This window comes from Sparus aurata, chromosome 14 (assembly GCF_900880675.1).
Source record: "Sparus aurata chromosome 14, fSpaAur1.1, whole genome shotgun sequence".
NCBI lineage: Eukaryota > Metazoa > Chordata > Actinopteri > Spariformes > Sparidae > Sparus > Sparus aurata.
Genome location: NC_044200.1, coordinates 17,838,109 through 17,862,586, shown reverse-complemented (window position 1 = coordinate 17,862,586; position 24,478 = coordinate 17,838,109). Strand labels below are relative to the sequence as shown.

At 45.1% G+C, this 24,478-nt stretch overlaps 2 protein-coding genes across 5 annotated transcripts in view; one reads left to right on the top strand and one right to left on the bottom strand.

Moving 5' to 3' along the window:
* The window catches only part of bltp3b (bridge-like lipid transfer protein family member 3B), a 33,233-nt gene extending 8,755 nt beyond the window's left edge, over window positions 1-24,478 (top strand). The window contains exons 2-25 of one of the 4 annotated variants that reach the window (XM_030439702.1): window positions 2,177-2,339; window positions 4,475-4,513; window positions 6,940-7,031; window positions 7,188-7,377; window positions 7,453-7,593; window positions 8,275-8,442; window positions 9,017-9,197; window positions 9,340-9,423; window positions 9,553-9,714; window positions 9,842-9,991; window positions 10,156-10,271; window positions 10,385-10,526; window positions 10,901-11,094; window positions 11,316-12,065; window positions 12,286-12,926; window positions 14,014-14,097; window positions 14,789-14,937; window positions 15,194-15,351; window positions 15,527-15,677; window positions 18,005-18,046; window positions 20,997-21,253; window positions 21,572-21,680; window positions 21,844-21,989; window positions 22,654-24,478. In XM_030439702.1, the coding sequence (XP_030295562.1) occupies window positions 2,177-2,339; window positions 4,475-4,513; window positions 6,940-7,031; window positions 7,188-7,377; window positions 7,453-7,593; window positions 8,275-8,442; window positions 9,017-9,197; window positions 9,340-9,423; window positions 9,553-9,714; window positions 9,842-9,991; window positions 10,156-10,271; window positions 10,385-10,526; window positions 10,901-11,094; window positions 11,316-12,065; window positions 12,286-12,926; window positions 14,014-14,097; window positions 14,789-14,937; window positions 15,194-15,351; window positions 15,527-15,677; window positions 18,005-18,046; window positions 20,997-21,253; window positions 21,572-21,680; window positions 21,844-21,989; window positions 22,654-22,782 (4,438 nt within the window). In that variant the 3' untranslated portion in view covers window positions 22,783-24,478. The remainder of the gene's footprint in view (window positions 1-2,176; window positions 2,340-4,474; window positions 4,514-6,939; window positions 7,032-7,187; window positions 7,378-7,452; window positions 7,594-8,274; window positions 8,443-9,016; window positions 9,198-9,339; window positions 9,424-9,552; window positions 9,715-9,841; window positions 9,992-10,155; window positions 10,272-10,384; window positions 10,527-10,900; window positions 11,095-11,315; window positions 12,066-12,285; window positions 12,927-14,013; window positions 14,098-14,788; window positions 14,938-15,193; window positions 15,352-15,526; window positions 15,678-18,004; window positions 18,047-20,996; window positions 21,254-21,571; window positions 21,681-21,843; window positions 21,990-22,653) is intronic. The other 3 variants (XM_030439703.1, XM_030439704.1, XM_030439705.1) reach the window with 3 other exon arrangements.
* On the bottom strand, window positions 4,569-6,099 carry LOC115595344 (complement C1q-like protein 2). Its single transcript, XM_030439706.1, has one exon. It carries the CDS (start codon window positions 5,806-5,808, stop codon window positions 5,074-5,076), a length of 735 nt encoding a protein of 244 aa, XP_030295566.1. The 5' UTR covers window positions 5,809-6,099; the 3' UTR covers window positions 4,569-5,073.

Here is a 24,478-nt window from a genome sequence, read left to right as displayed (position 1 = left end):
TGCACATGATATTATTTGCGTTTTTGTTTGTGAGACAGTGGTTGTTTTTTCTCGTGTTTCCTGTTCCACCGTGTCGAGTCTCTGTTTATGTCTATTGCCACCTACCGCTGAATAATTTACAGGGATGTTGAATTAGAGAAGGATCTAACGCCGCTGGGACAAGGTGTTGAGCGGAAAGAGCCAGGAATTTGATGGAGTGAATCATTTAAAATGTGGGCCGCTGAATCACAAAGCATTGCTCACTTTGCTAAGTCTCTTTGCACCTTTTAGATTTAGATTAGGTTCTCCATCAGTGAAGACTCAGACCATCAGAATAAAAACCTTTGTCTCTGTACAAATGTCCAGCTACTGAGTGGCTCCATTATCATAACCCACGTCTTTTTGATAGACGGTGATAGGAGGGGTTCTGGTCCTGATCCTTGAAATCATGTTAAAAATGAAACCAATATTACCAGCTGTATTTGTTGCATATCTTTCCCAAACTGAGTCACCCCATTGATAGTCGCGTCTCTACCAACTCTGTAAAACAATGGCAAAATATCCCCCCCAAAATGCCAAGTGTATCCAGAGACAGATATAATGGATCATCCTACAAGTAAGTAAGGAAGGAACCAAAAATAAACTTTCGCCCTTATTAAAAGCTTTTACTATACCCATGTGCCCCAGATTTCGTCTTTACGGAGCCTGCCCTAGTTTGGGCTTTATATTGGCGTTACGATTCCTGTATCTCAAATATAAGAATTGTTATATCGTTGCCATAAATCAGGTCTTACACTGCCACTGATGTGGAATAAGTTCAAAGTATAGGTTTTACGAGCGCACGCCTTCCTTACAGTGTATATCTAAATTAGTCAGGCAATAAAATAATAAATCTTTGGTTATGGCCATGATTATCATGTCTCCCTGTCGGGAATGTGTGTTGGTTGTGAAACTGAGCTTTGAACTGGCCTACTTTCAGATTAGGTACAGTAGGTAAGCCTCACTGTACTGTATATGTGTGTTTTAAAAATGAAGTGATTCTGTTTATTAAATACTGTTTCCTAGCCTGGATCTGATGCTACTCGAGAGCTGTTTTTTGTCTCACTGCATTGTTCAGCAACCACAAACCACAAGTTTTGGGGGATTTAAACATGATTATAGATTAAAAACCAGGAGGGCATCCGGTGTTTTGCGCCCCTACATGCCACAGGATGGTGGCTGAGTTGCTCCTGACAGCTCGAGAATGTGAAATCAATACTTTCCCTCTTCTAAGAGGTTCTATTAGACTGGTGCACAGGTCAATAAACCATTTAGGACCTGGCAACTCCGCTAACTATTAACCAATAATCAAACTGTAAGGGCAGAAAACACTTGGGTCATGGACATTGAGTTTGTGTGTTCAAGTCTATTTACTTAAGCTGAAGCGCAAATAGACTGAACACAGAATCAGTGCAACATACAAAGACCCCATGTACACATTTCCTGCATGACAGTGAGGTTATAACAATATTGACTCAAGACGACGGCGCGATACGGTTAAAAAAATACATTATTGTGATATCATTTATGATGAATCAAAAAAATCATTTTTGCATCATTATTTTCACTTTCACTGAAAACACTTTTGCAATCATCATGATGTGACATTTGTTGGGATCTATAATAAGAAAACATGTTTTCTTACATCTGGAGTACAAGATTTGTAGGTCAGGAGCGCTCTGCAGCACCACAGTACTTCATTATGATACTGTCTTGTCACACATTTTGCGATTTGGATATAACACCTGCTATGATAATATTTAAATGAATCGTGCTGCCAGCCATTCCTGTGAAGTAAAGTTGAGCGTTGGTTGTTATCGTGAGGATTGAGTACACTTTGTCCTTCCTGTGCACAGACGCAGTGTGCTATTAAGAGGACATGTGTTTTGTTCTGAAATATGATTCATTCTAAAATAAATGCTTTTTCTGCATGTTCAAAAATGGCTCCCAGTTAACAATATTGGCTGATTGTCATGACAAACTATTAATAACATGTTCTTGAAGGAGTGAAGTGTTTGTTGCTTTGGAAAGGCACCCCTCTGTTCACACAAAGCCTAACAGTTGGGGTTTTGTCTGGTCGGCCTGTCACTTTGCCAAGAACTCGTCTCTATAAATATTCCCCGCGCTCAAAGCTGCGCTTCTCTTCTGTGTCTCGCAGGTTTGCTAAGAACCTGTCGCCGGACAAGATCAACCTGAGCACGCTGAAGGGGGAGGGCCAGCTGACCAACCTGGAGCTGGACGAGGAGGTTCTGCAGAGCCTGCTGGACCTACCCACCTGGCTGGCCATCAACCGTGTGTGCTGCAACAAGGCCGCCATCAGGGTGAAGAACACCGTCACATGTTAGATTAGTACATTTTTAAAGGAACAGTTCAACATTATGGGAAATAATTGCTCTCTGGCGAAGCGTTACTTGAGACGATTCGTACATCTCACATGTTTAAGTTACGTCCAGCAGCTTCATTGCATAGCTTAGCATAAAGTCTGGAAACGGGTAGCTTTTTCACATCCCACTAAAGCTCAGTTTTTAACATATGATATCCTGTTTGTTTAATCAGTACCAGCGTCAAAACAACAAGTTTTTTTTTTTTTTTTAATGTGGTTATCTGCCTTTTTTCTTGGCTAGACACAGTAACTTTCTTTGCTGGTTGCCTGGCAACTGCTCAGAGCAAGTAAAAAGTCGGGCCAAAACATTCTTTAAAACAACAATTTGTTGTTTTTACACTTTTGAGATGCAGGTGGCAGATTTTGTTACCGTCAGACAGAACCCAGCTAGGTGTCATTCTCTGTTTCAAGTCTTAAAGGGAAGCTAAGATGAGTTATTAAGCTATTTAAATGGTTTGTTTGGATTTTTTGGAAAGGGTTTGTATGAGCTACTTATCTACATTTAGTGCGGTAACCACCTTAAAAAAAACCAAAAACAATATCAGTTTATATGCGTTTATATTTAGAATATTTTCCGAGCTTTAGCATGCCGTCACATAGCCATTTCTGACGGGGAGCCTAAGCTGTAATATAACTCTCTCCATAGCTACCAAACTCCTTATGCCAAAAAACAGTAATTATACATTGCAGAACACCAGAGTTACTGCTGCTGCTACCACTTCCCTGATCATTTGTGTTATTGTTCTGGGCTTGCAACAACCCTATTTAAACAGCCTGAACTATACCTGGTACAGATTACGGAAATACCATTTATTTTACTGAATGATATTTAAAATTATGAACAAAACTAATTTACATGGTTTTATTTCAGGCCTAAATTAAAGGGAAGCTGCATAGATATTCTCTGTTTATGAATACAGACAGGCTGACACTCCAGTCCCGACACAGCAGTCGCCAGTTAACACCTATCTCCTGTCCTGCCGGAGCTGTCTGGTGCCCCTCATGCAGTCACGGTCGCCAGCAAAGTAGCATTTATAAGGGCAGACTCTGACACACCCTGGAAACAGTGAATGAAACTGCGTAGTTTGCTTCGTGACTGGACTTTTATTCAGACCAAGGTCCACTTTCGTCCTCCTCTGTTCCTCCTCCACCTCAGCTTTTTCTTTTCTCTCTTTTCCTCCTTGTTCTTTTCACATAATATCTCAACCTTATCTTTGCACTTCTGAGTACACATTTGAGTCTCCATTTTACTTGTCACCAGACTTCCTTTGCTGTCTTCCGGTCGCCTGTTACATTTACTCGACTAATGCAATATTGCACCCATAATACCCAGATCATTTACAACAGACGTAAGTGGAGCATTAGATTTCTCAGTGAACAGTGGAGCTGTTGTACTGCATGCATTGTCTGCTGTTAAACTAGTACAAAAAAAAAAGAGAGAACAGAGATCTATATCTTACTTCCTCGCGTGGATCGCCATTTCTTCTTTGTGTCTTCCTGTTACAGAGGCGCTAAACCCAGCACTCTCACTACGTCATTAAACGACCGTCGCACACAAATTGAATAAAAGTTGATCTATTGGTTCCCCATAAATGCCCACACTGATTTAAAACGTCAAGAAATGTTTTTTCTTTGATGACTCAGAGTGACGGGCCTGAGCTAGTAACTCCTGCCGGCCCCTCCTGGCTGAGGCCCGTGTCTCTAATTCAGTTAGAGCCGTAAATGCTATGTATTTTCACACTTTGTGATTTATGACGTCTCAAAGAAAGAGTCGCTCTGTGGGGGGAAAAACTGCGTGTGAACGTAAGCGTTTAATCTCTTTTGCTGTAAAATGTGACACGGACATGAATCGAGAGGCTGCGTGTTGAGGATTAATGGAGCTCCGGTGCTGAATGGAGCAAACTGCCACTCAGGCTACACTCATTGATTTCTTTTCCTTTTTTTCGAGGTACCTCGCCCGCCATTTTGGCTTGATTTAATACTGGGCAGTTCGGTTGCATTTAATTTAATTTTGCAGCTCCCATTGGCTGAGGCTTAAAAAAGCTAAGCAGCTGTTTCTGTTATTGTTCACAGATACCATGGACAAAGTTGAAGACTCACCCGATCTCTTTGGTAAGTTTCACCCGACCACACCTGTTGCTCACATAATCAAAACAGGACATCAGTATTTTTTTAAGTATTTCATTTATTGTCATTTAAGTAAAGCTTCTTGTATGATAATTGAACAAAAAAGTAAAACTGTCTCTCCATCAAAACAATGAAGACAACAGACATAGTTTGTTGATGTGATGAACAAGCGTGGGATCATGGGAGTTGTTGCCTTCATTGTTAAACAACGACCAGTGTCGATCAAAATCTGTCCGACATGAGTCAGGCAGAAGTGTTCCAAAATGAGGAAATGTATTTAAGTTTAATTTACATTGTGTTTAGTCATGCTCGACAACTTCCTGCTCACTCTCTGACGTATCATCTGATGTTTCCCCGGGAGTTACAGCGACAGGTGACCGAATGAAACACAGCTTTACTTTTAGTAAAATTACAGATTTAAACATTGTTGGAAACATTTTGGATAATATCAGCACACATCTCAACGCACAAAACAAACCTCTTGTTGTTATTAGACAATTTCATGTGTAAGTGTTTCATATTACACATTCAAATGAAGCGGTTCATCACAAGGTGAAGAGCAGGAAACCACTGAAGGTGTTGTAGTTATTGGTGTCGTCGTAGAGCACTCTGGTTGCTTCGAGCTGCACAAACACGCTTTCTCCAGCCTCTAGTTGCACCACTGCTGCGTTCGACGCGCTGTCGTGGTTGTCCGAGCCCGTAGTGTCCCACGTATGCACCAACCTCTGGCTGTTCATCATCAGTGCCACCACCGAGTTGGGCTGTCCGGAGTTGTTGTTGTACATGGTGTATCTGAAGTAGTACACCCCCCGGACCCTGGCGGTGAAGATGCCAGTGTTTGGATTGTAGCCACTGCCGATGTTGGAGAGGATTTTTGGGTATTTCACCGGTGTGCTTTGTTGAAATGGACCAATGGGGCTTCCTAAAGCCGCGGTGAAAGCCATCTTTGTCGTGTCTGCAGATGTGATGTCCTTGAGTGCCTTCAGCTGCTCCTCCTGAGCCTGGTTTACCTTAGAGAGCTCCTCGACCTGGCTCTTGTAGGACTGCATGTTGGCTTCGACCGTGGCCATTTTCTGCATCACGGTGCTGAGGGTTTGTTCAAGCCTGCTCTGCGTCTGTGTCGTGGCTGCCATCTTCTCCCTCATGGCTGCCACCTCGCTGAGCAGGGCGCAGGTGTCAGGTTGACACACTGCCAGGCTGGTCCCAGTCCCCAGGTGGCTGTAATTCCCATTGCACAGGCTGCCTGAAACCAACAACAGCAGGAGGACTACACGCTCCATTTTACACTTGTCTTCACGAAACCTGCTTACTGAGTGCGGTCCGTAGTCCTCAGTCCTTATTTATACGTACAACCCGTAATGCTATGCAACATTGACAGACTGCCCTGGTTACTTAATACAACAAACACTGAAGGGGAACTAAAAACTAGTTGTTAATCATTTGACATTATAATCAGGATTATACACTGCAAGGCATTCTATTAAAAGCCAGCAGAGTATCACGTTATTTAATCTGTTGTTATTCACCAAACTGAATGCTGGTTGCCTAGCAGATTGTATAACTCAGTTTCAAGGTGTTTTACCTTACTAGACAACTAACTACTCCTGCGAAAGTGAACAAAATGGAGGCGGCTTCCACATCTTCATTCTGCACAACTGAAGTGTACCGCAGGTTTCGAGCTTGCAAAGATGCCAACAGTGTGTTTAGCCAATTGGCATACTTATCTTACAGCGAGAAAAAACACTGGAAGGAAGTACAAAGTACATGGACATTAAGACATAAACACGTAGTGAGTACTAGAGTTATTACCTACTGATCTGTTGTCTGTTTTCGGTGCAGATATTGGCACATTTCAAGCATCAGAAAACAGACTGACATAACCGACCCACATACCCATCAAGATTCCACAATCTAGTATCTTTATGGATTATTTTAGTGGAAACTGAAAACTCTTCCTGCTCGTAACAGCTAACAACACAGGACAAACCGTGAGTTATTTCATTTGTTTAGTCTATGAAGGAGGCGTGAAAGCTGAAGGAAATGGTCCCAGGCTGAACTTTCACGCTAGAACGGCTGGAACGCACATCCTGCGTCTGCAGTGCGAGGTGGCTGATGCACTTCCAAGGGTGTGTCCACATATTACTGCTGCCTGGCAATGTGCAGCACTGCTACTGCCAGACGTGGCTACTGCCAGGCTACTGCCAGCTGCCTGATTTGGTACTGCGCAACAAAGATAACAAGTCATTCTACACCGTGCAATACTACAAATTATATTAAGTATCTCCGAAAATGGATTGGTGTATCCTGTAAATATGTTTTATGGAAAAGGCTGCTGCAGCGGGACAATATTCCTGTGAAAGATTATGTAAAAGATAGAGCTACGTGAAGTTAAGCCCATTACTTGCTTGCAGACCCTGGATAAAGTGGAGATGGAGATGAGTACCTGTGATGAGCCCCGCCCCCCTAATGGCCCATCTCCCATAGCAACGGCGTCAGGACAAAGGTGAGCACTGCGGTCGTTTCTGTTGTGCTTCTTGTAGCTCCATTATGTGCATTCACAGCCTCCTTTCCTTGCCTGGATCGAAATCAGTTGCTCGAAAATCACCTTGTTTACCTTACTTTCTCTCAACACTTGTCCATCTGTCGGTCCCCCGTGTAGCGAATATGGCTTTGCGGAGAAGGTGGTAGAAGGGATGTCACTGTCGATCAACTCCATTGTCATCAGGATCAGTGCCAAGGCCTTTAACGCCTCCTTCGAGCTCTCCCAGCTGCAGGTCTACAGCGTCAACACCAGCTGGAGCATCAGTGACCTGCGATTCACCCGCATCCAGGACCCTCAGAGGGGAGAGGTCAGTATTCAGTCATTCTTTTCATACCAAAGACCAGTCGCGTCTTTGTCGTGCTGACATGTCCGTCCGGCCCAGATCCTGACCTTCAAGGAGATCAGCTGGCAGATGATCCGCATCGAGGCAGACGCCATCCAGAGCGCCGAGCACGACATGTCGAGCGCCCCAATTCGCCTCATCACCAACCAGTCCAAGATCCGAGTCACACTCAAGAGACGGGTCAGCCTCAAACACACAAACACAAACACAAACACACACACACACACACACACACACACACACACACACACACACACACACACACACACACACACACACACACACACACAAGCACAACCACAAGAGATCCATTTTAAGAAATTTGATGGACCAGTCTTTTAACGCCGACTGCTCTGAGCAACACCCTGAACAATATTCCCTCTGTAAGGGCTCGCAGGCTGCAGGGCTGACACCAGCGTTTCATCAAACGGCCAGTGTGCATTCAAACAGAAAACACTATTAATCTCTGTTATGGAGACATGGAGATTTATTGTAATGCAGAATAAATTGCACAAAGAAGGCTGTGAAAGTAATTAACCCCATTTGCTTTTACTGAACTGCTATATGAAGCACTTAAAACTAAAATGTATTAACTAGCCCAAATCTGCTGTCAGTGCAGTTGTAGTTCATATTGTAAAAGGGGATCTTCTGTTTGGGATTTACCTGATAAAGAATATGTAATGTGTTGCGCTTAAGGTGTTGTACTCAGAGTCCGTAACGAGCAGTTCCATTGAGTTCTAAATGAAGACCCCGCACAATAAGATAATTTCCCTCCGAGTGTCATGTTACACTAATCGGAGCTCTCAGGCTACCTCCACCTGCATAATGCATGTTTATACCAACCGGCTCTACCTGACGCAGATCAAGGACTGTAACGTGGTGGCCTCCAAGCTGATTCTGGTCCTGGACGACCTGCTCTGGGTGCTGACCGACTCCCAGCTCAAAGCCATGGTGCAGTATGCCAAGTCGCTGAGCGAGGCCATGGAGAAGTCCGCACAGCAGAGGAAGAGCATGGCCACGGAAGACCAGGTGCGCACACACGACTGTCTCACACAGATATCCACAAACACAGAGATTATTTTTAATCCCTCTGTCTGTTTCCCTTCACCTTTTTCACCTTTTAAACATTTCCCCCTCCCTTTCCCCCCGTCCATGCCCTAATTCCACCCTCTGGGGATGAGCCACGTCATGGTCTGATAGTTTTGTCCTTGTGTCCACGGAAATCATGTCTGCCCCTGTCTGTGTCTCTCCCCTGATGCCGTATGGCGTCTATCTGCCTACAACATCTTCGCCCCTCTCTGTCACTGTCTGTCAGTCTGCCCTATTTTTGGCTTCTCCAACGCAAAACACTTACAAGATGCACGTTAATCGCCCACACAAATTCTCACCTCTGCAAGTCCCATGGAACACACAGTGGCCAATGTGTTTTCTGTAGTGTGGTGTGAAGCGCCATCTGCTGGAAGATTTGAGTCTTGCAGCAGTATTACCTGGCTCAATATAATGACACACAAGGACCACTATCACTAGTATCAACAACACACCAGCATCTAAAACATCAGTGCTAATCACCAGATCTTTGTGCATGTGCGTCTGTATCCTCCAGGTGTCGTCGGCGCCCCCCTCGGCCCAGCAGGTGCGCACCCAGCAGGCGTCCACCGCAGCTGACCAGAGCGCAACCATGGCCAAGCTGTTCAGCGCCTACGATGTATGCGAGACGTCCCACCACCTCCAGATCACACACTTGGACCTGCACATATGTGACGACATCCACGCTCAGGACAAAGGTAGCACGTCTAGATCTACATGCACTGTACTTTAATAGTCTTTCATTTATATATTTCTTTGCCACCAAGCAGTTTTTATTTTTTTTAACATTGTATAATAAAGAGCTATGATTATTTTTCTGTCTCTCTCCCCTCTGTGCAGTGATCAATAAGAGGATAACGGGTGGAGCAATGCAGCTTTCCTTCAGCTCCATCACTCTGGATTACTACCCTTTCCACAGAGCAGGTATGAATCCTGCAGCACAGATTATTTCCCCAACACTTTGTCTTATTTTTAGGCTTTTTGTCTCAGTCCGGGCACACAGTCTGAGATACAGCTACTTATACTTATTCTCTTCCTCTCCAACCTCTCCAGGTGACAGTTGTGTCCACTGGATGCACTACAGCGAGGCCACCAAGACCAGAGATGGCTGGGCAAGGAATCTGCTCGATGAGTCCAAGTCCAACGTGGAAATGTTAAAGAATGCAGTTCGAGACCAGCAAGGCCCGGCCCCTGCACAAAGTTCCCCCCAACATGGTAAACACACACACTTAGACTTGTGTTTAGTGTAACTGATTATAACTATCAGGGTGTATATTTTGTTGTATCTCCTGGCACACACACAACACAGCACATCATCCCTGTTGGGTTTTCTGTCCTCCAGTGTCCCTTAGGGACGATGTGTATGGGCCTCTAGGAAGTCAGGAGAGATCAGGAGAAGGAGGAGTAGGGCTTAGGGAGGCAGATGGAGGACTCCTAGAGTGGAGCTCACACTCACAGCGTCCGGCCCAGTGCTGCTGGTGTCTAGAGCCAGGTATCTAGGTGTGTGTGCGCACAGCCAGGTGCGGTGATACACACCTTTTGCAAAGCGTAGCGTTTCCTGTCGCAGAACTGAGTTTTTCCCCCCTCTTTTTCATTCTGTTTTCATTATTGTTTCCTCTCCCTCTATCCTTCCATCTCTTCTTTCTTCATCTGCAGGTAAGATTAACACCTCCTCCAGCATTACCTTCAGCCCTCCACCCACTCAAAGCCCCAAGACGCAGCTCATGTCCAGCTCTGTTGTTCTCAGGATGGCTGACTTCAGCATCTACCAGGTCACTACAAAAACACTCTGGCTCACACACCTTAATATATAGAATCACATAGTCTAAGCATGTCTTCTCTGCTAACTCTGAGTGATCATTTCGGTGTTGGTTTCGTGTTGAAGGTGTCAACGGCGGACCAGGTTCGCTCCAGCCCCAAGGCCATGATCTCCTGCAATAAGAAGTCCTTGTACCTTCCCCCAGAGATGCCAGCCATTCATGTGGAGTTCACCGAGTACTACTTTCCTGATGGAAAGGACTACCCAAGTAAGACTTGGACTTAATAAAGTAGCATCTGATTTTAGAAAATCTTCATCTAGCAGGTCATGTTGCGCAAGTAGCTGTTCTTATACTCCAGGCCCACTGTTTTGGCAGCGACCTTCCATCTCTCACCTCCCTCTTGCATCCATTCAGCCCATTCGCTCGGCTGCGTGGTAGACATTGACTGCAGTGTGGCTGAGTGGACATTGATTTTCTGAATTACGCCCAGTGCTCTGAATGAGGAATCACCCAATAAATTCATGTTATGGATTTCTCACGAATTCCCTCCATTAGGAACCGAACAGTTAGAGGTTTATGTAGGAATTTATGTTCAACCTCGTGACGTCGCATCTCTTCCCGACTTCCTCCCGCTCCTCTAGTCCCGTGTCCTAACCTGTACGCCCAGCTGAACGCCCTGCAGCTCGTCCTGGACCCTCGCAGCCTGGTGTGGATCAACCTTTTCGCCCTCGACCTCAGGCAGAGCCTCGAGCAGTTCATGGAGATCTACAAGCTCAGCGACTCGCAGAAACCAGAAGAGCACGTTGACATCAAGGTTGACGGCCTCATGCTCAAGGTGAGGTAGAAGATGGACGCATATTTTGCTGTAACATTATTCTAACTTTTCCTCTCAGGTCTAGCTTAATTTTGGTGTGACTTTTTCCCAGAGTATCCTGCTCTTTCTTTGTCTGTTAAATAAATGTTGTAACTCTGTTTCAAAGGCGCTGTGTAAATAAAGCTATTATTGCATGTATTTTCTGTTATTAACGCTGATTTTCTGTTCCTTCTCTCCATTAGCTGGTGATTCCCACCGATCAGGATGCCTCCTGCCCGGCGGACCTGCCTCGCTCCATCTCAGTGCAGACCTCAGAAATGGTCGCCACGAACACCCGACACCCTGCGAACTGCACCCGATCCCACCTTGAAGCCCTGCTGCAGGCCTTCGAGGCGGAGCCCTTCTTCTCTCCTTCTTTCTTCTCGTTCCCTCGCTCCTCCTCCTCCTTACCCCTCCTCCATCCCGTCTTCCAGCGACACGCTCACGAGCAAGACACCAAGCTCCACGACATCTACCGGGGCCTGGTGGTGCCGACGATGGGCACAGACGCCCTCAAAATGCCAGCTGCTACCGACTTTTGGGCGCTGCACTTTGCCCAGTTCTGGGTGGACTACGAAGGCACCCGTGGAGGCAAAGGGCGACCGCAGCCCTTTGTGGACTCCTTCCCTCTCACCATGTGGGCCTGTCAGCCTGCGAAGATCGTCCAGCTCCAGGAGAGGCTCAGAGGTGCTGCTGAATCCGGTTTAACCAGGAGCACGTCTGGAGAGGCTGTTGCGCGCCTGCAGAGGAAACGATTACTGAAGGAGTATTACAGCACCGATAGCGCACCAGCGTCATCTCACAGCAACGATGCAACACCTCCACCCAGCAACGGACTCCATAAACGCCTCTCATTGGACAGTCTGCCCTCCTCCTCCTCTTCTTTGTCGTCATCGAGTAAAGATGCAGGTGTGCATGTACTGGTGCACGTGCAGAAGCATTTAAGTGCTCAGGTATGTATTTTTTAATGCTATTAAATAAAGTTGGATTGTTATTTACTTTTTAACTGGTAAAATTCTAAGTGACTGCGGACACACAACAACAAAAACCAAACTTGAATAAATCGAACCGAACATGTTTTAAGAGTTGTTTAGATATTTCAGGCTGAACCGACAGACTGGACAGCAGCGTGGCTTAAAATGGCAAAATAACTACTTTGTTCTGTGTGTCCAGGTGAGCCACCGGCAGTATGTGTTCCTGATGCATCTCCAGCGCAGCATAAAAGCCCTGCAGCAGACACTACAGCAGGACCTGGAGAAGATGGGCTTGAAGAAAGACCGCAAGGATCCCTCTCAGCACCCAGCGGACCACCAGCCCTTCACTGTCTGCCTGGGCCTCTTGCTGAAGAGCGCGGAGGTATCCATGCTCCTGAAGCCCGTGGCCCAGCCCGAGGGCTCGGGATCTCCTCTGGGGTCCGAGCTCTCCCCCTCAGAGAGCCGAGGAACTCTGGAGCCTGGGAGTGAAACGGGAGACGGGCCGGAGAAGGGGACTGAAGGAGCTGGATCTGGGTTTGAAGGAGGAGCAGCCAAAGGGGGCTGCTCTGTAGACCAGCTGTTATGTGGTGAAGGCTCGGACGGTCCGACACCTCTCGTCCCCACCACGAATCACAAAGCCTCACTGGAGGAGAGGACTTCAGCTAAGAACTCTTCAGATGAAGGAGGCGAGGCGGTCGTGGACGGGTTGGGCGGGGTTGATGGAGCTGGGCTGGACTCTAGAACCCAGGCGAGTGACCCCCTGTCGGACCAACTCGGGAGCAAAGACTGGAGCGACAAAGACTCTGCTGCAGCCTCCAAGATGTCTCAGTCAGTATCCAGGTAGTCACTTTATGACACAGAAAGGCTTTTAATGAAACAAGGCTGTTCTTTTGCTTTCAGCACCTTTCAGGCTGATCCTTTTTGTACTTGAGGCAAAAAATTATTCAGTCTCTTGACAGAAAATGAATCGACAACCATTTATATGAGTATTTGCTGGCTCCATCCTCACAAATGCATTGCTGCTTTCCTCTGTTTTTAAACGTTTTTTTGCACCGTTTACATTAAACTAGAGCTGAAACAATGAGTTAATTAACCGATTAAGCAATCGGTAAAATATTAGTTGACAATTATTCCCAGAATCGATTAATTTATTTTAGTCATATCTCAAGGGAAATTGCTGCTGTTTCATCTTCTAAGTCTGATCTAAATAGTTTTCTCTCCTGCTAACTTTCTCACTTGATTTCAAACATTTAAAAAAATCTCCAGGAAAAAAAATCCCATGTTTTGATATTTCAATTGATCACCAGAAAAAAATTAATTCCCCATACGCCCCTCAGGACTTCCGTATTCTTTTCTCTATTAATCAATGTGCTTTTCGGTCAGTGAAATGTCAGAAAATGGTGAAAAATGATTCAGCAGCCTCTGACTGGCAAATATCAAGTGTTTTGCTAAATTAAAACAAATTGTTTCCACTTTTGTTTTCTATTGATTGACCTTCTCAGCTCCACTGTGGCTGATATTTCTCACCATTTCTGACATTTTACAGACTTAGCAAGTAACCGTTAATTATGTCAGCTTTGAGATTTCCTGACTGAATCCTCCTGTGCTTCACTGTGGATGATGCATCAAATGAACGAGTCTTTCTCTCTCTAATTGAGTCTGTCTGTTCCCGAACACAAGAGCTGTGTGTTGGACTCCCTCATGAGTGTATGTCAGTATAAACGTTCACTCGTCTGACACTGTGAATGTTGGTCGGCCTCAAGTTGCCATGTCTCTCTGTGTCCTCATCTCCTGTCTGTCTGCTCATCGTTTTCTTATCGTTTCTTCACTCAGTCACTTCCTTTTCGACCTCTTGACCTTTGCTTTGACCCATGCGAGGTGTGTGTGTTTGTGTGTGTGTGTGTGTGTGTGTTTTCTCTCTACCAAGGAAAGGAAGTTTGTCTGTGGTTTCTGATCTCCTGAGCTCCTCAAACTCCAGCAGATCCACCTCCCTTTATTCCATGTCCAACATGTAAGACACTGGATCTGTGACTAGCTGTGTTAATGAGTGTGTGTGTGTATATGTACTCTGAGTTGTGATGAATACAAATCAGTGCAAATGTGTGTATGTGACTCCCCTGTGGGCATGCATTTGCATGTGTGCATGACACGCTGGTCCTTGTCTGTGGGTGTTAAATTAGCTCTTTCTCCTACATGTTGACTCGTGGTTGATGTTAGAGATGATAAACGAAGCTCCTTCTTTGTGACAGTACCTTCTTTCCTTTCTTTTTTTTTTTCCTTTTTTCCAGCCTTGTGTTCTCTGTCTTTGTGGGAGCCACTTTGATTCTGTCCTTTGTGATTTTTCTTTAGATCGTTTCTGGCGCTTTGGAGGATAGCACACTTGATTCTTACATGACCTTAAACAGCACCACACACAAAGGAGTGCAGCGATATTTAATTCATGACTTGTGGAGTAAAGCCTTGTCAGCTCGCAGTGGTCTCAGCTCAGTGTCAGCATAAGAAAAAATTCCTTTCAGATTTAGTGAAATAAAGGCACTGGACCTGGTTTTCTCCTCTCTTCCGGTCCTTTTAAATTTGTCGTAAATCAATGACATGTATTGACAGGGTTACAAAAAACAGATTTCAAACTACACGTAGAGATGTCACTCATTTGTCTGTCACACAGTCTTTCTCCACGTGACTCCATGTCTTGTCTGTTGTAGTGGTCGTTTGATGCGGGACCGCTCCCAGTCCAGTTTCTCAGTGTCCTATAAGAACATGAAGAAGAGCCCGTCGCTGCAGTCGCTGGACAACATCTCCATCGACAGCTACCTGATGGAGGACGGAGACACATACAGTCTGCTGGAGAGAGGTGCAGCAATTTTTTTTTACATTTAACATTCCATCAAAACAAAAAATCATTCCCCTACAGGGATGAAGAATCTTAAAAATATGATAACTGCACATGTAGTGGTAGGAAACTGCATTGACCAGAAGGTGGCAGCATTGTTCCGCTATGTTCGCACTGCACAGTGTTGCAGGGTAATGTTTGCAGTGTATAAAAGGCAAAGTCAAGTGTGTGTCTCCTCAGTGTAAGCAATATTTCTGTGTCTTTCATTACTGTACAGATGACGTGTCCATCTCAGGCTTCAAGGACGCCATCAGCGAACAGAGTGCCACGGAGAGCGCCGCGGAGGCAGCGACTGGTCATGAGCAGGAGGGGGGCGTGTCTCCCGACACCGTCAGCGCTACCTCCCAGAGCACCGATGATCCCACAAAAGATATAGTGAGTTGCCAAAAACTTTGGAAATACTGGAACAAAGTTGGAAATATCTGGAAAAGAAGAAATAATTGGCAGGCTTAAAAAATAAATCCTGCTCATTGTTAGAGTCATAAATTCTCACAATTGATGATGCCGTCCATAATCTTCCTCACTGTTTTCGTGCACTCCTCCCCTCCAGGTGTCGGTGCTGGTGCTGAAGGTGCAGTCGGTGTGTGTGGGCATGGAGGCGGAGGGCGAGAGCACGGCAGTGGCTCTAGAGGTGGGCCAGGTCACACCCAGCCAGCTGGGCAACGTCTGCCTCAGACAGTACCTCAGCAACCGCAGCCTGGGTAAGAAGAAGTCTGAGCACGTGTCTTTACAGCGGGATATATGATGCTTTTCACTGAGCTGTGATGTAATGCATTGCAGTTATAACAGGCATTTTTCTGTATGATTTCTAGTTTGGACTCACATTTCAAACATAACAGCTGCCATTTGTAGGATCTAACACAAACCTTTGATAAAGCACCACACAAGTATCCCCTACAACAATATGAACAAATATTTTAGAGATATATAATAAAGACTAAAAGCCGTGTAAGACGTACAGGGTTCCCACAAGTCTGTCAAAGTCTCAGAAGGAAATTATGTTTAAAAAGGTGTAAAATTGGTAAACGAGGCGTTTTAGGGTGATGGGAAAATGGTCACACACAGCAGTCTACTGATAAAGTTCCAACAGTGTGCATTTGTTTGATACATTTAGTGTAAGACAATGTGAGACTCTGATATTAATAGAAGTTTAAAGTTGCGTTAGGTCGCCACGGATGTCGGCGTCTCGCTCCGTGTCGTCGTTCTCGTTATCATCAGCTGTGGTTGCTGGTTAGCGAACAAGCCAGGCAAATTCAATGACAGTTTTGGATGTAGTTGGTGATACAGGAGAGAATTGTCTTTCTTTTCAGTAGCAGAAATAGTCTTGACTGACTGACTCGTAATTGTGTTTGATATTCCTGCCATATGATTATTGTTGAAGATGTAATGATGCATCATTATCTCTTTTTCTTTGCGAACCGCAAATTGGCAAAATACTGAAGTGAAGAACAAGCCGCTCTTGTTTTGAATTACGAGCCGGTTGATTACATAAACCAAATCCACCATCCACAATCGTCTTCTGTCAAAGTAGGCTGCAGCCTGTTTCTGAGGTTCAAATTAATGCTGAAGATGAAAGTGAAGGAGCATTTGTCAGGATTTAAGCAAACAAGTACGGCAGCTATAAAACAAGGAAGAACAGCAGGAGAATGACTACACACTGTGTGTGTGTGTGTGTGTGTGTCTTTGTTGGATTAAGCCTAAAGCCGGCCACGTAACCAACTTCTAGTTTCTTTTGTAGATTGTAATAAGATGATCTTTCCTGGTATTTTGCCTTAAATGACAGTAGAGTAGGAAACACATGGACAGAGAGGAAGCACATGTGACGAAGGTCTTAGAGCTGATTTGTAAATGTGCTGTTAGGTTTAAACCACCAGGATGCCCCATAACTGACCCTGCCCAACCCCCCCTCCCCCCTTGTGTTCTGCCTGTTCGCATTTTAACACACAGGCAGCGAAACAGACAGCAAACTATTCCTGTTTCAGCCACAACAGGCAGCAGCAGGATGAGAAAGATTGTAAACAGTGTGGATGTAACGCAGAGAAAACTGACTGTTGTGACCATCAAGCTATAATTTAAGGCAGTTGTCATGCAAAAGGAACACCAAAGAAAATGGTTCCAGGTTCTCAAATCAAGAAGATTATAGGTAACAAAAACTAAACAAAATCTAAAACTAGCATCAGCGAACTGAAATAAGAATAGAAGCTAGATCCAAAACAACAGAACCTAACTGAAACAATATTGTATACTCGGAAAGTATTCAGGGAATGTCTTTCGTTGTGAACACAAATTTTGTAAACACACCAAGCATGAGGAGGCATCGCTAATACCTAATCTGAACTTCATAAACATTGCCTGACAAATATCCACAATTTTATATTCTGATAACAATAAATACTTAAATAGTGAACTGAGCAAACCCACTCTGAAGCTAACTGAATTGAAAACAAAAATAAGAAAATGAAATGAAAAATGAAAACTAATAAAAGAAGACAAAAGTTTAAAGCTGCGGTATGTAAGACTTTTCAGTGAAAACTAAAAAATCGACAAAGTTTATCAAATGAATGTGAAGAAACAACAGTTCCAACGTGTTGACGTCTATGTATTGTGTCTGTGAGATATATATATACTGAAGTTAGCATGCTAACCAGCTAGCCCTGGTGCTCCAAGCTACCAGTCTGGACCGCTAGCTGCACTTCAGTCTGAGCTAACTAGCTCACGGCAGCTACAGTCAGCAGCAGTGAGGTACTCTAACAAAATTATAATAACTGTCAAATATGAGACTCTTAATTTAAACACAAGAAAATATCAGAGAACTTGAAATCTAAAAAATAAGTATCTTAGTAGACCAAACCGTTATGAAACTACTGGAGAAAATAACCAGCACATATATTTATAAACCCCCCGATGTCCTCCAGCAGGCTGTCCATCATTTCAAGTGCCCACACACACACACACACACACATTTACACACTAACAAGCACAGCCACCACCCCCTCCTCTTTATTTACCTTGCCGTAACTCCCCACAGGTATGGTGTGTTCAGTACCAATACCTGCTCAAAGCAGCCAAGGTAACTGCTGTGTGTTAATTCACCATCTGTAACCTAATGTGCATGTTTGCCTCAGCTCAGCAAGTGTGTGTGTCTGTGTGTGTGTGCGCGCGTGCGTGCGTGTGTGTCTTTTCTTCCAGTTTGTCTTCTGTCAAATCTCATTTCCAGACCCAGGACTTGCTCGACAGCATGCACTGCAGATGCACATAGATACTGTGTGTTGCAACGCATGAAGTGTCTCGTTTTTCACAGCGGCAGTGGGTGTTTATGTGACATTGAGATCTCTTTCCTCCGGAGTGTGTGTGAGAGGTTAAATTTGACAGTAATGGAGTGAGTGCTCCCATTATTTGCAACATTAGGCCCAGATACTTAAACGTGCGTGTGTGTGTGTGTGTGTGTGTGTGTGTGTGACTGATTCAAATTAACTGCAACAATTTGTACAGACTGGTGTTAACCCCTCGTCCTCCCGCTCTCCTCTCCGCCTAATTTGCGCTCTCTCTCTCTCTTTCTCTCGCTCTCTCCATCTCCTTTCTCCCCCTCGTCTCTCCACTGCAGCAGACTTTGCAGTTTCAGTCCAGTGATTCAGGCAATGAGAGAAACGCCAGCTTTACCCCTCGCTACCTCTCCTCCTCCTCCTCCTCCTCCTCCTATCTCACAAGAGCAAATCCTCCTCCTCCTCAGCATCCTTCCTCTCCTCTTTCTCTCTTTTACTTCCTCCACCTTTCCTCCTCTTACTCTTCCCTCCAGCTCCCACTACGTCTTCCTACTAATCCTCTGTAATTTAACTCCCCCCCCCCCCTTCTCTCTACCTTTTTCTTCCCCTTCATCTTCCCTCCCTCTCTAGGCCATCTTTTCTCTTTCCGTCCCCGTCTTATCACAGTCACTCAGTCCTTGGCTGCTGGCTGCCTCCCTCTCTTTTCTCTTTTCTCTCTACTCACCGCCTCCAATCTCATCTTCTTTTTTCCCCCTCCCTCTCTCTCTCTCCATTTGCCTCGACCTTAGCCGCCCAGGATTGAGAAAGGATATGTCGTTTTTATCAGAGAAAAGCTGACAGCGATTTGCGTGCGCGTGTGTGTGTGTGTGAATGCTCCATGGTATTAACCCTCCCTTGACTTTCCTTCATAGAGCTTTATTGAAGGGTTGTGGCGCTCTTCTCGCTGTCATAATTAAAAGATTTCCTTTTAAGTGGCCATTTCCATGCCTTGCTGAGTGTTTTTTTTAATTCAAACCCGTGGTGTCTCTCGCCTGGTTAAAAACTTGTGCTTGTGTGTGGTCGCCAGCTGAATTAGTGTGTAAAGGAGGGTTTTTAATTCTCCGCTCGACGTTCATCAGTTTGTATGTCTCTCTCTCTCTCTCTCTCCCTCTCTCTCTCTCTCTCTCTCTCTCTCTCTCTCTCTCTCTCTCTCTCTCTCGTTCCTCACTTTTTTTCGCTTCCTTTATCTCTCTTTTTTGAGGAAATCGCATCATCAAATTTTGAGTTGAATTCAGGTCATTCAGAGGTAGAAAACTCTCGCTTTCACGGTTTTCAGCACCCCAGAGTGTCTGATTCATAAAAGGAAGGAGAAAAAAACGGATTCAATGGTTAAAATTTCACTTTGATTCCTCACCGCTTTGGTGGGAGTTTCCACCGCAGCCTCTAATCCCTAGTCCTCGGAAATAATTAAACATTACTGCAGCGAAGAGCCTGTGGGATTGTGTAGAATCTGAAGTCTCCTTCAGCCCACCTTTTCCCTAATTCCCTCCCGCTTCTCAGTCTTCTTCCTCTTTTGTTTCCAACTGTCTCTCCAGCTCCCCTTTCCAAAATTCTGCTTCCTCTGTCTTTTCATCCATCCCGCCTCTTACTTCACCCTTGTTTAAACCTGGCCTTAACATGCACCCACCCCTTTTTTTATTCTAGAGTGAACATTTTGAAGTCACAGTGAAAGAAAGAAAATCCATAGCTTCCATAATGTGAGGCATTTCCAACTGAAAGGGAACATTTGTAAGGCTACACAGAGGTGTGCAGGACTGTTGACCTCCACCCACACCTCCGATAACTAGTCAAGGATATCCGTCCATCCATCCAACCATTCAACCATCCAACCATCCATCCACGCTCAACAAGTTTTGCCTTACAAACCTGCCTGATTTCAAGTGGTTTTAAATGATGGGTGGGAAGCTAATCGCCCTGAATCACATTTGATTAAATCCATTTGTGCACACGCCCTCAAGTGATTATAAGCCATCAAAAATACTTAAGAGCTGAGAGGAGAGGATGAAATAGAATAAAAGAGGGATTTGGACTCCATTGTGCTCAAAATTGATTTTTTTTTTTTTACATTCGCCAAAATACCGAGCCAACCAGTACCAGATTTTTGAGGCCATTACTGGCATGTAGGTGCAGTGTGATACAGACTTAAAATGAGATTGCAATAATTTGAGGCTATATCGTGGTACAAGATATGTCTACAGTATCGATATTGCAACAATATTGTACTTTGTTTTGGGGTCCTTTTTTAGACTCGACAGCTTTGAGCGGATCCCCTCTCTCTCATCCCGTTTCACGCAGTCATGGGCCACAGGTCGGACAGAAATCCCGGTCGCTGCAGTGAGGGCACAGCTTCTGTTCACTGGACGCACGCTCTGCCAACTGAGCTACTGGGGCGCCCAAACTATTGGTAGTTTGACGAGTATAAGAGAAAGTTGAACAGTCTTAAGAAGTTGCGAAAATTACATCACTTCTTCTGGAACTCGTCTTTTTAATCTCACTGTGTCTTTAAAAGTTTCACTCAAATAACATATTAGATATCGAACAGGATGGAGTTCTCACTGTCGGACTCAAACGACGTAAATCATTAACGGAGGAATCTTCTCTCACACTGGGTGTATTTTAATGTCAGGTCTTAGTGTGTTTCAGATGAAGCATCTCTACATGCACTCCACAGACGTGAAGCGGAAGCCAAAGCTAACGGCAGCTTTTCTCTCCCCTCAGGTGGCGACATCAACTCCGCGTCCCACAAGGGCGTCCACAGTCCGGAGGTGCGGGCTCGCCTGGAGAGCGGGCCCTGCGCCGCGGCTCACTCCCCGCTGGCCGAGCGCAACGGTTTCCTGCAGCTGCGTCTCCACGGATACCGAGCCAGCTTCTTGATGTCCACGATGCGTAACCTGGCCCACTTCCTGGAGGACGACACCGCGCCGCAGGTGCTGCCCATGGAGATCAGCGTCAGGGACACACACATCAACATGAAGGTGAGAATTCCAGTTTCCAGCTCCTTTTTAATCCAGAGTTTAAAGGTATATTTTTTTGTTTTACCCTGAGGTGATTGTTGCAGAACTGCTGTTTACCTGCAGGATATTTGTCCTAGTTTTTCCAGTCTTGTTTCAGTAATAGACCCCATAACTCACTGCCACACGGTGCAGCAGCTTCCATCACCAAGTTAAACATTTTGAACTGTGGCCTGATTTTGATTTTGATTTAAACGGAAAGTTCAATATCATAAAAAGGCAGGTCTGTTTTGGATGTGGAGGATTCCTGATAATTTCAACATTGTCCTCTTCTTTCTCCAGGACGACGGCCCCCGGGACAATCCCTCCGACCCCGAGCCTTCGCCGATCACCCTGCATGTGGACAGCCTCATCATACACAGGAAAGACGACGGCTCCTTCTCTATAGGAGGTGACGCGCGCATACATTTTTTTTATCGGCCAGATATTTCCACCTCCACTCCAGCGCTGATTCACTGCGGTTATATAACGTGTCCTACTAAATGCTTTTAAGTCCACACTCGGCAAATCCACACCTCCAAATTAACTCCTGTTCTCTCTGCTCGTCCTCACAGTGGACACGGCAGCGGAGGCCAAGCCGAGGAAAGAAGGCGCGTTGACTGACAGCACTCTGAGTCCGGTCCCCGAGGTTGTGGCCGCCGTCTGCTGTGTACCAAAGGCTACGCAGACCCAAGCCCCCCCTCCATCGAGCAAAGAAAAGGTGAGCTGCACCTGAGAGGATGCGGTGTTGGGGGCACATGGGAGTAAAAGTTATATCTTGAAGTGAAAGATTGCATGTAGAAACACGTTTTTCCCTCTCTCTCTCTCCTTCTTGTGTTTTCCTCCCACAAATTTAAATTGCTGAACAAAAGACACATTTTCTGGAGTGCCAAATTTTGATTTTTGAGCTATTCCCGTTCGCTGCTTGGCTTCCATTTCATTTACAGTGGGAGGGATATTTATTAGATTATACAGAATACAGGAATGACATATTCAGATGGAACGCTGAGAGGGAAAAGTTATATGCTGCCGTTTTTAAGACCAACGTGTCCTCTGATGTAAACAACAAAACAGGTTCTTTCTCATTTAATTGAAAAAACATGAGCATGTTTGCTTTTCTGCCACCTCTATAGTTGAGGCTCAGTTAGGTTTAGGCAGCTGAAACGACTTGGTTAGAATGAAACAAAATCAGTGTTGTACCGTCAGAAGGAGATGGGATGCAGCCGCCGGCTTGGGCAAAGAAAGGTCCACTTTTAATCAGCTTCCTCATGGAATAATTCCAGAAAGTGACATAATTCTGTCATTTTATTTGAACACTCTATGATGCAAAAACAATCCAAGCACACCGACGCCTCCCTGTGACCCTTGTCGGTGTCTTTTTGCAGATGCTGCTGGAGGAGAACGAATGTTTGAAGGTGGAGCTCTCCCGAGCCAAGATGGCTCTGGCCGAGGCTCAGATGGAGAAGGACTCGCTGCTGCACCGCATGAAGAGCCTCAAAGTCAACACCAGCTAGACCCGGCTCTCTCTCTCTCTTCACCCTCAGCCTTTCAAGTCACTCATCCACCCCCCCCTGCTCAGAAGAACTGAAGGGTCGAGGGGTCAGCAGCAAAATTAAAGGAAAAAAGGGGGATTTCGTGACTAAAACGGCTCCGTTTACGCGCTTTTTTTGTTGTTGAGTGAGCCGCCGCGTGACTTTAGACCTTCAAAATAATTCCCTCATAAAGCAATGCAGAGTCTGCGTGAAGACTCAAAAAAAGAAAAAAATACATGTTTTTACACGCTTGTCGTCTGTTTTGTGTTCTCCACTCCGGACCGTGGAGGCCGGGAGAGAGTCGGAAAAAAGGGGAGGGAACGACATTTAGCGTGTGTTTGTTTGTGCGTGCGAAGAACGAGGACGAGGATCTATATCCATAGTTGTGCCTACACGAAACCCTTCCCACACTATTCCTTGTTGTGTAAGTTGAAAAACAAAAAAGAATCCCAGCTAATCTTACATGAGCTTCATTCAGTCCCCTGTAGGTATGAAGGAACACTGAATGTCGCATCTTCGGAGGAATGTCTAAAAAAAAAAAAATACAAACAAACAAACAAAAAAAAGACGACTTATTTTGCACTGCACTGAAACTTGTAATTTCGTGCTTTCATATTCAGAGGGGACGGGAAAAAATCACTCTCTCGCCCGTCCTCTCGAGTGTGTACAGTGTATATTGTATAAGAATGTGAACACATGACTATTTTCTTCAGAACTTTGCAGTGTTTCAGTTGAATGTGTGTGTGTGTGTTTGTCTCGGCAAGAACAAGCATTTCATTACAGACAAACATTTATATCCGTCAGTTCCACAGCTTTGTCAGCAAAATGCCCCCACAAGCATCATCTGTATCGCCTCCCTCCCTCCCTCCTTCCCTCCCTCTTATTTTTCTATGTGTAAATATCTACGTAACATGTGCAGCACTTTTAAAAAATGAGGCACTGTAAATACAATTAGAACTGTGAGAGAGCAGAGAGATTTAGGAAAGAAGAGGCGTAGGAATATAAAGGCACATTGAAGCTGCCTGACTACATATACGTGTTTGTCTACGTGTAAATTTCTAACCTGCCATTTGTAGTGTTTTTTGTTTTTTTTTTGTTTTCATGAACAAGCGTCGAGCCTATCTGCTGCTTTCCCATGCTTCATGCCCGTGTGACGACGACAACGACGACGACGACGACGACTTCGGGGGCAAAGACCCCCGAGCAGACGTTAAAAGTGACTAAGACTTTTTTTTCTAACAGCACATTCTTTGGCACAGCACAAGAAGACTAAAAATAAGGACAGTTCGAAACCCCCACGTAAAGGTCATCCGTCGGTCCACATTATGCAACCTCAGCTCGGCCCGTTTCATTTCAGTTTGTGTCCTCCGAAAAAAAGAAGTCGTTCTGGTTTCTGTATCGGTGGTTGAACACACCGGGTGCTCTGCGAAAGACAGAGTTGGGACTTTAACACGATTGTATGCGAAGAGTTTCTCTGTTTCATCCATTCACCACAGCCCTCCTCCTCATCCTCCACCTCCTCCACCTCCTCCTCCTCCCCTCTGAGCGAAACTCTGTCGAGGAAGAAAAAGACACAAAGTAATAATGAGTTGTATTTTGTCTGTCAAAGCTGCTGAAATACTGATGAAAAATAAAAGGGTGTCCGACCTCGAGTGACGTCACTTGAGGCAATTTATCA

Coding starts and splice junctions, on each gene's coding strand:
- LOC115595344 (XM_030439706.1), bottom strand. CDS start 5,808: ATGGAGCGTGTAGTCCTCCTGCTGTTGTTGGTTTCAGGCAGCCTGTGC.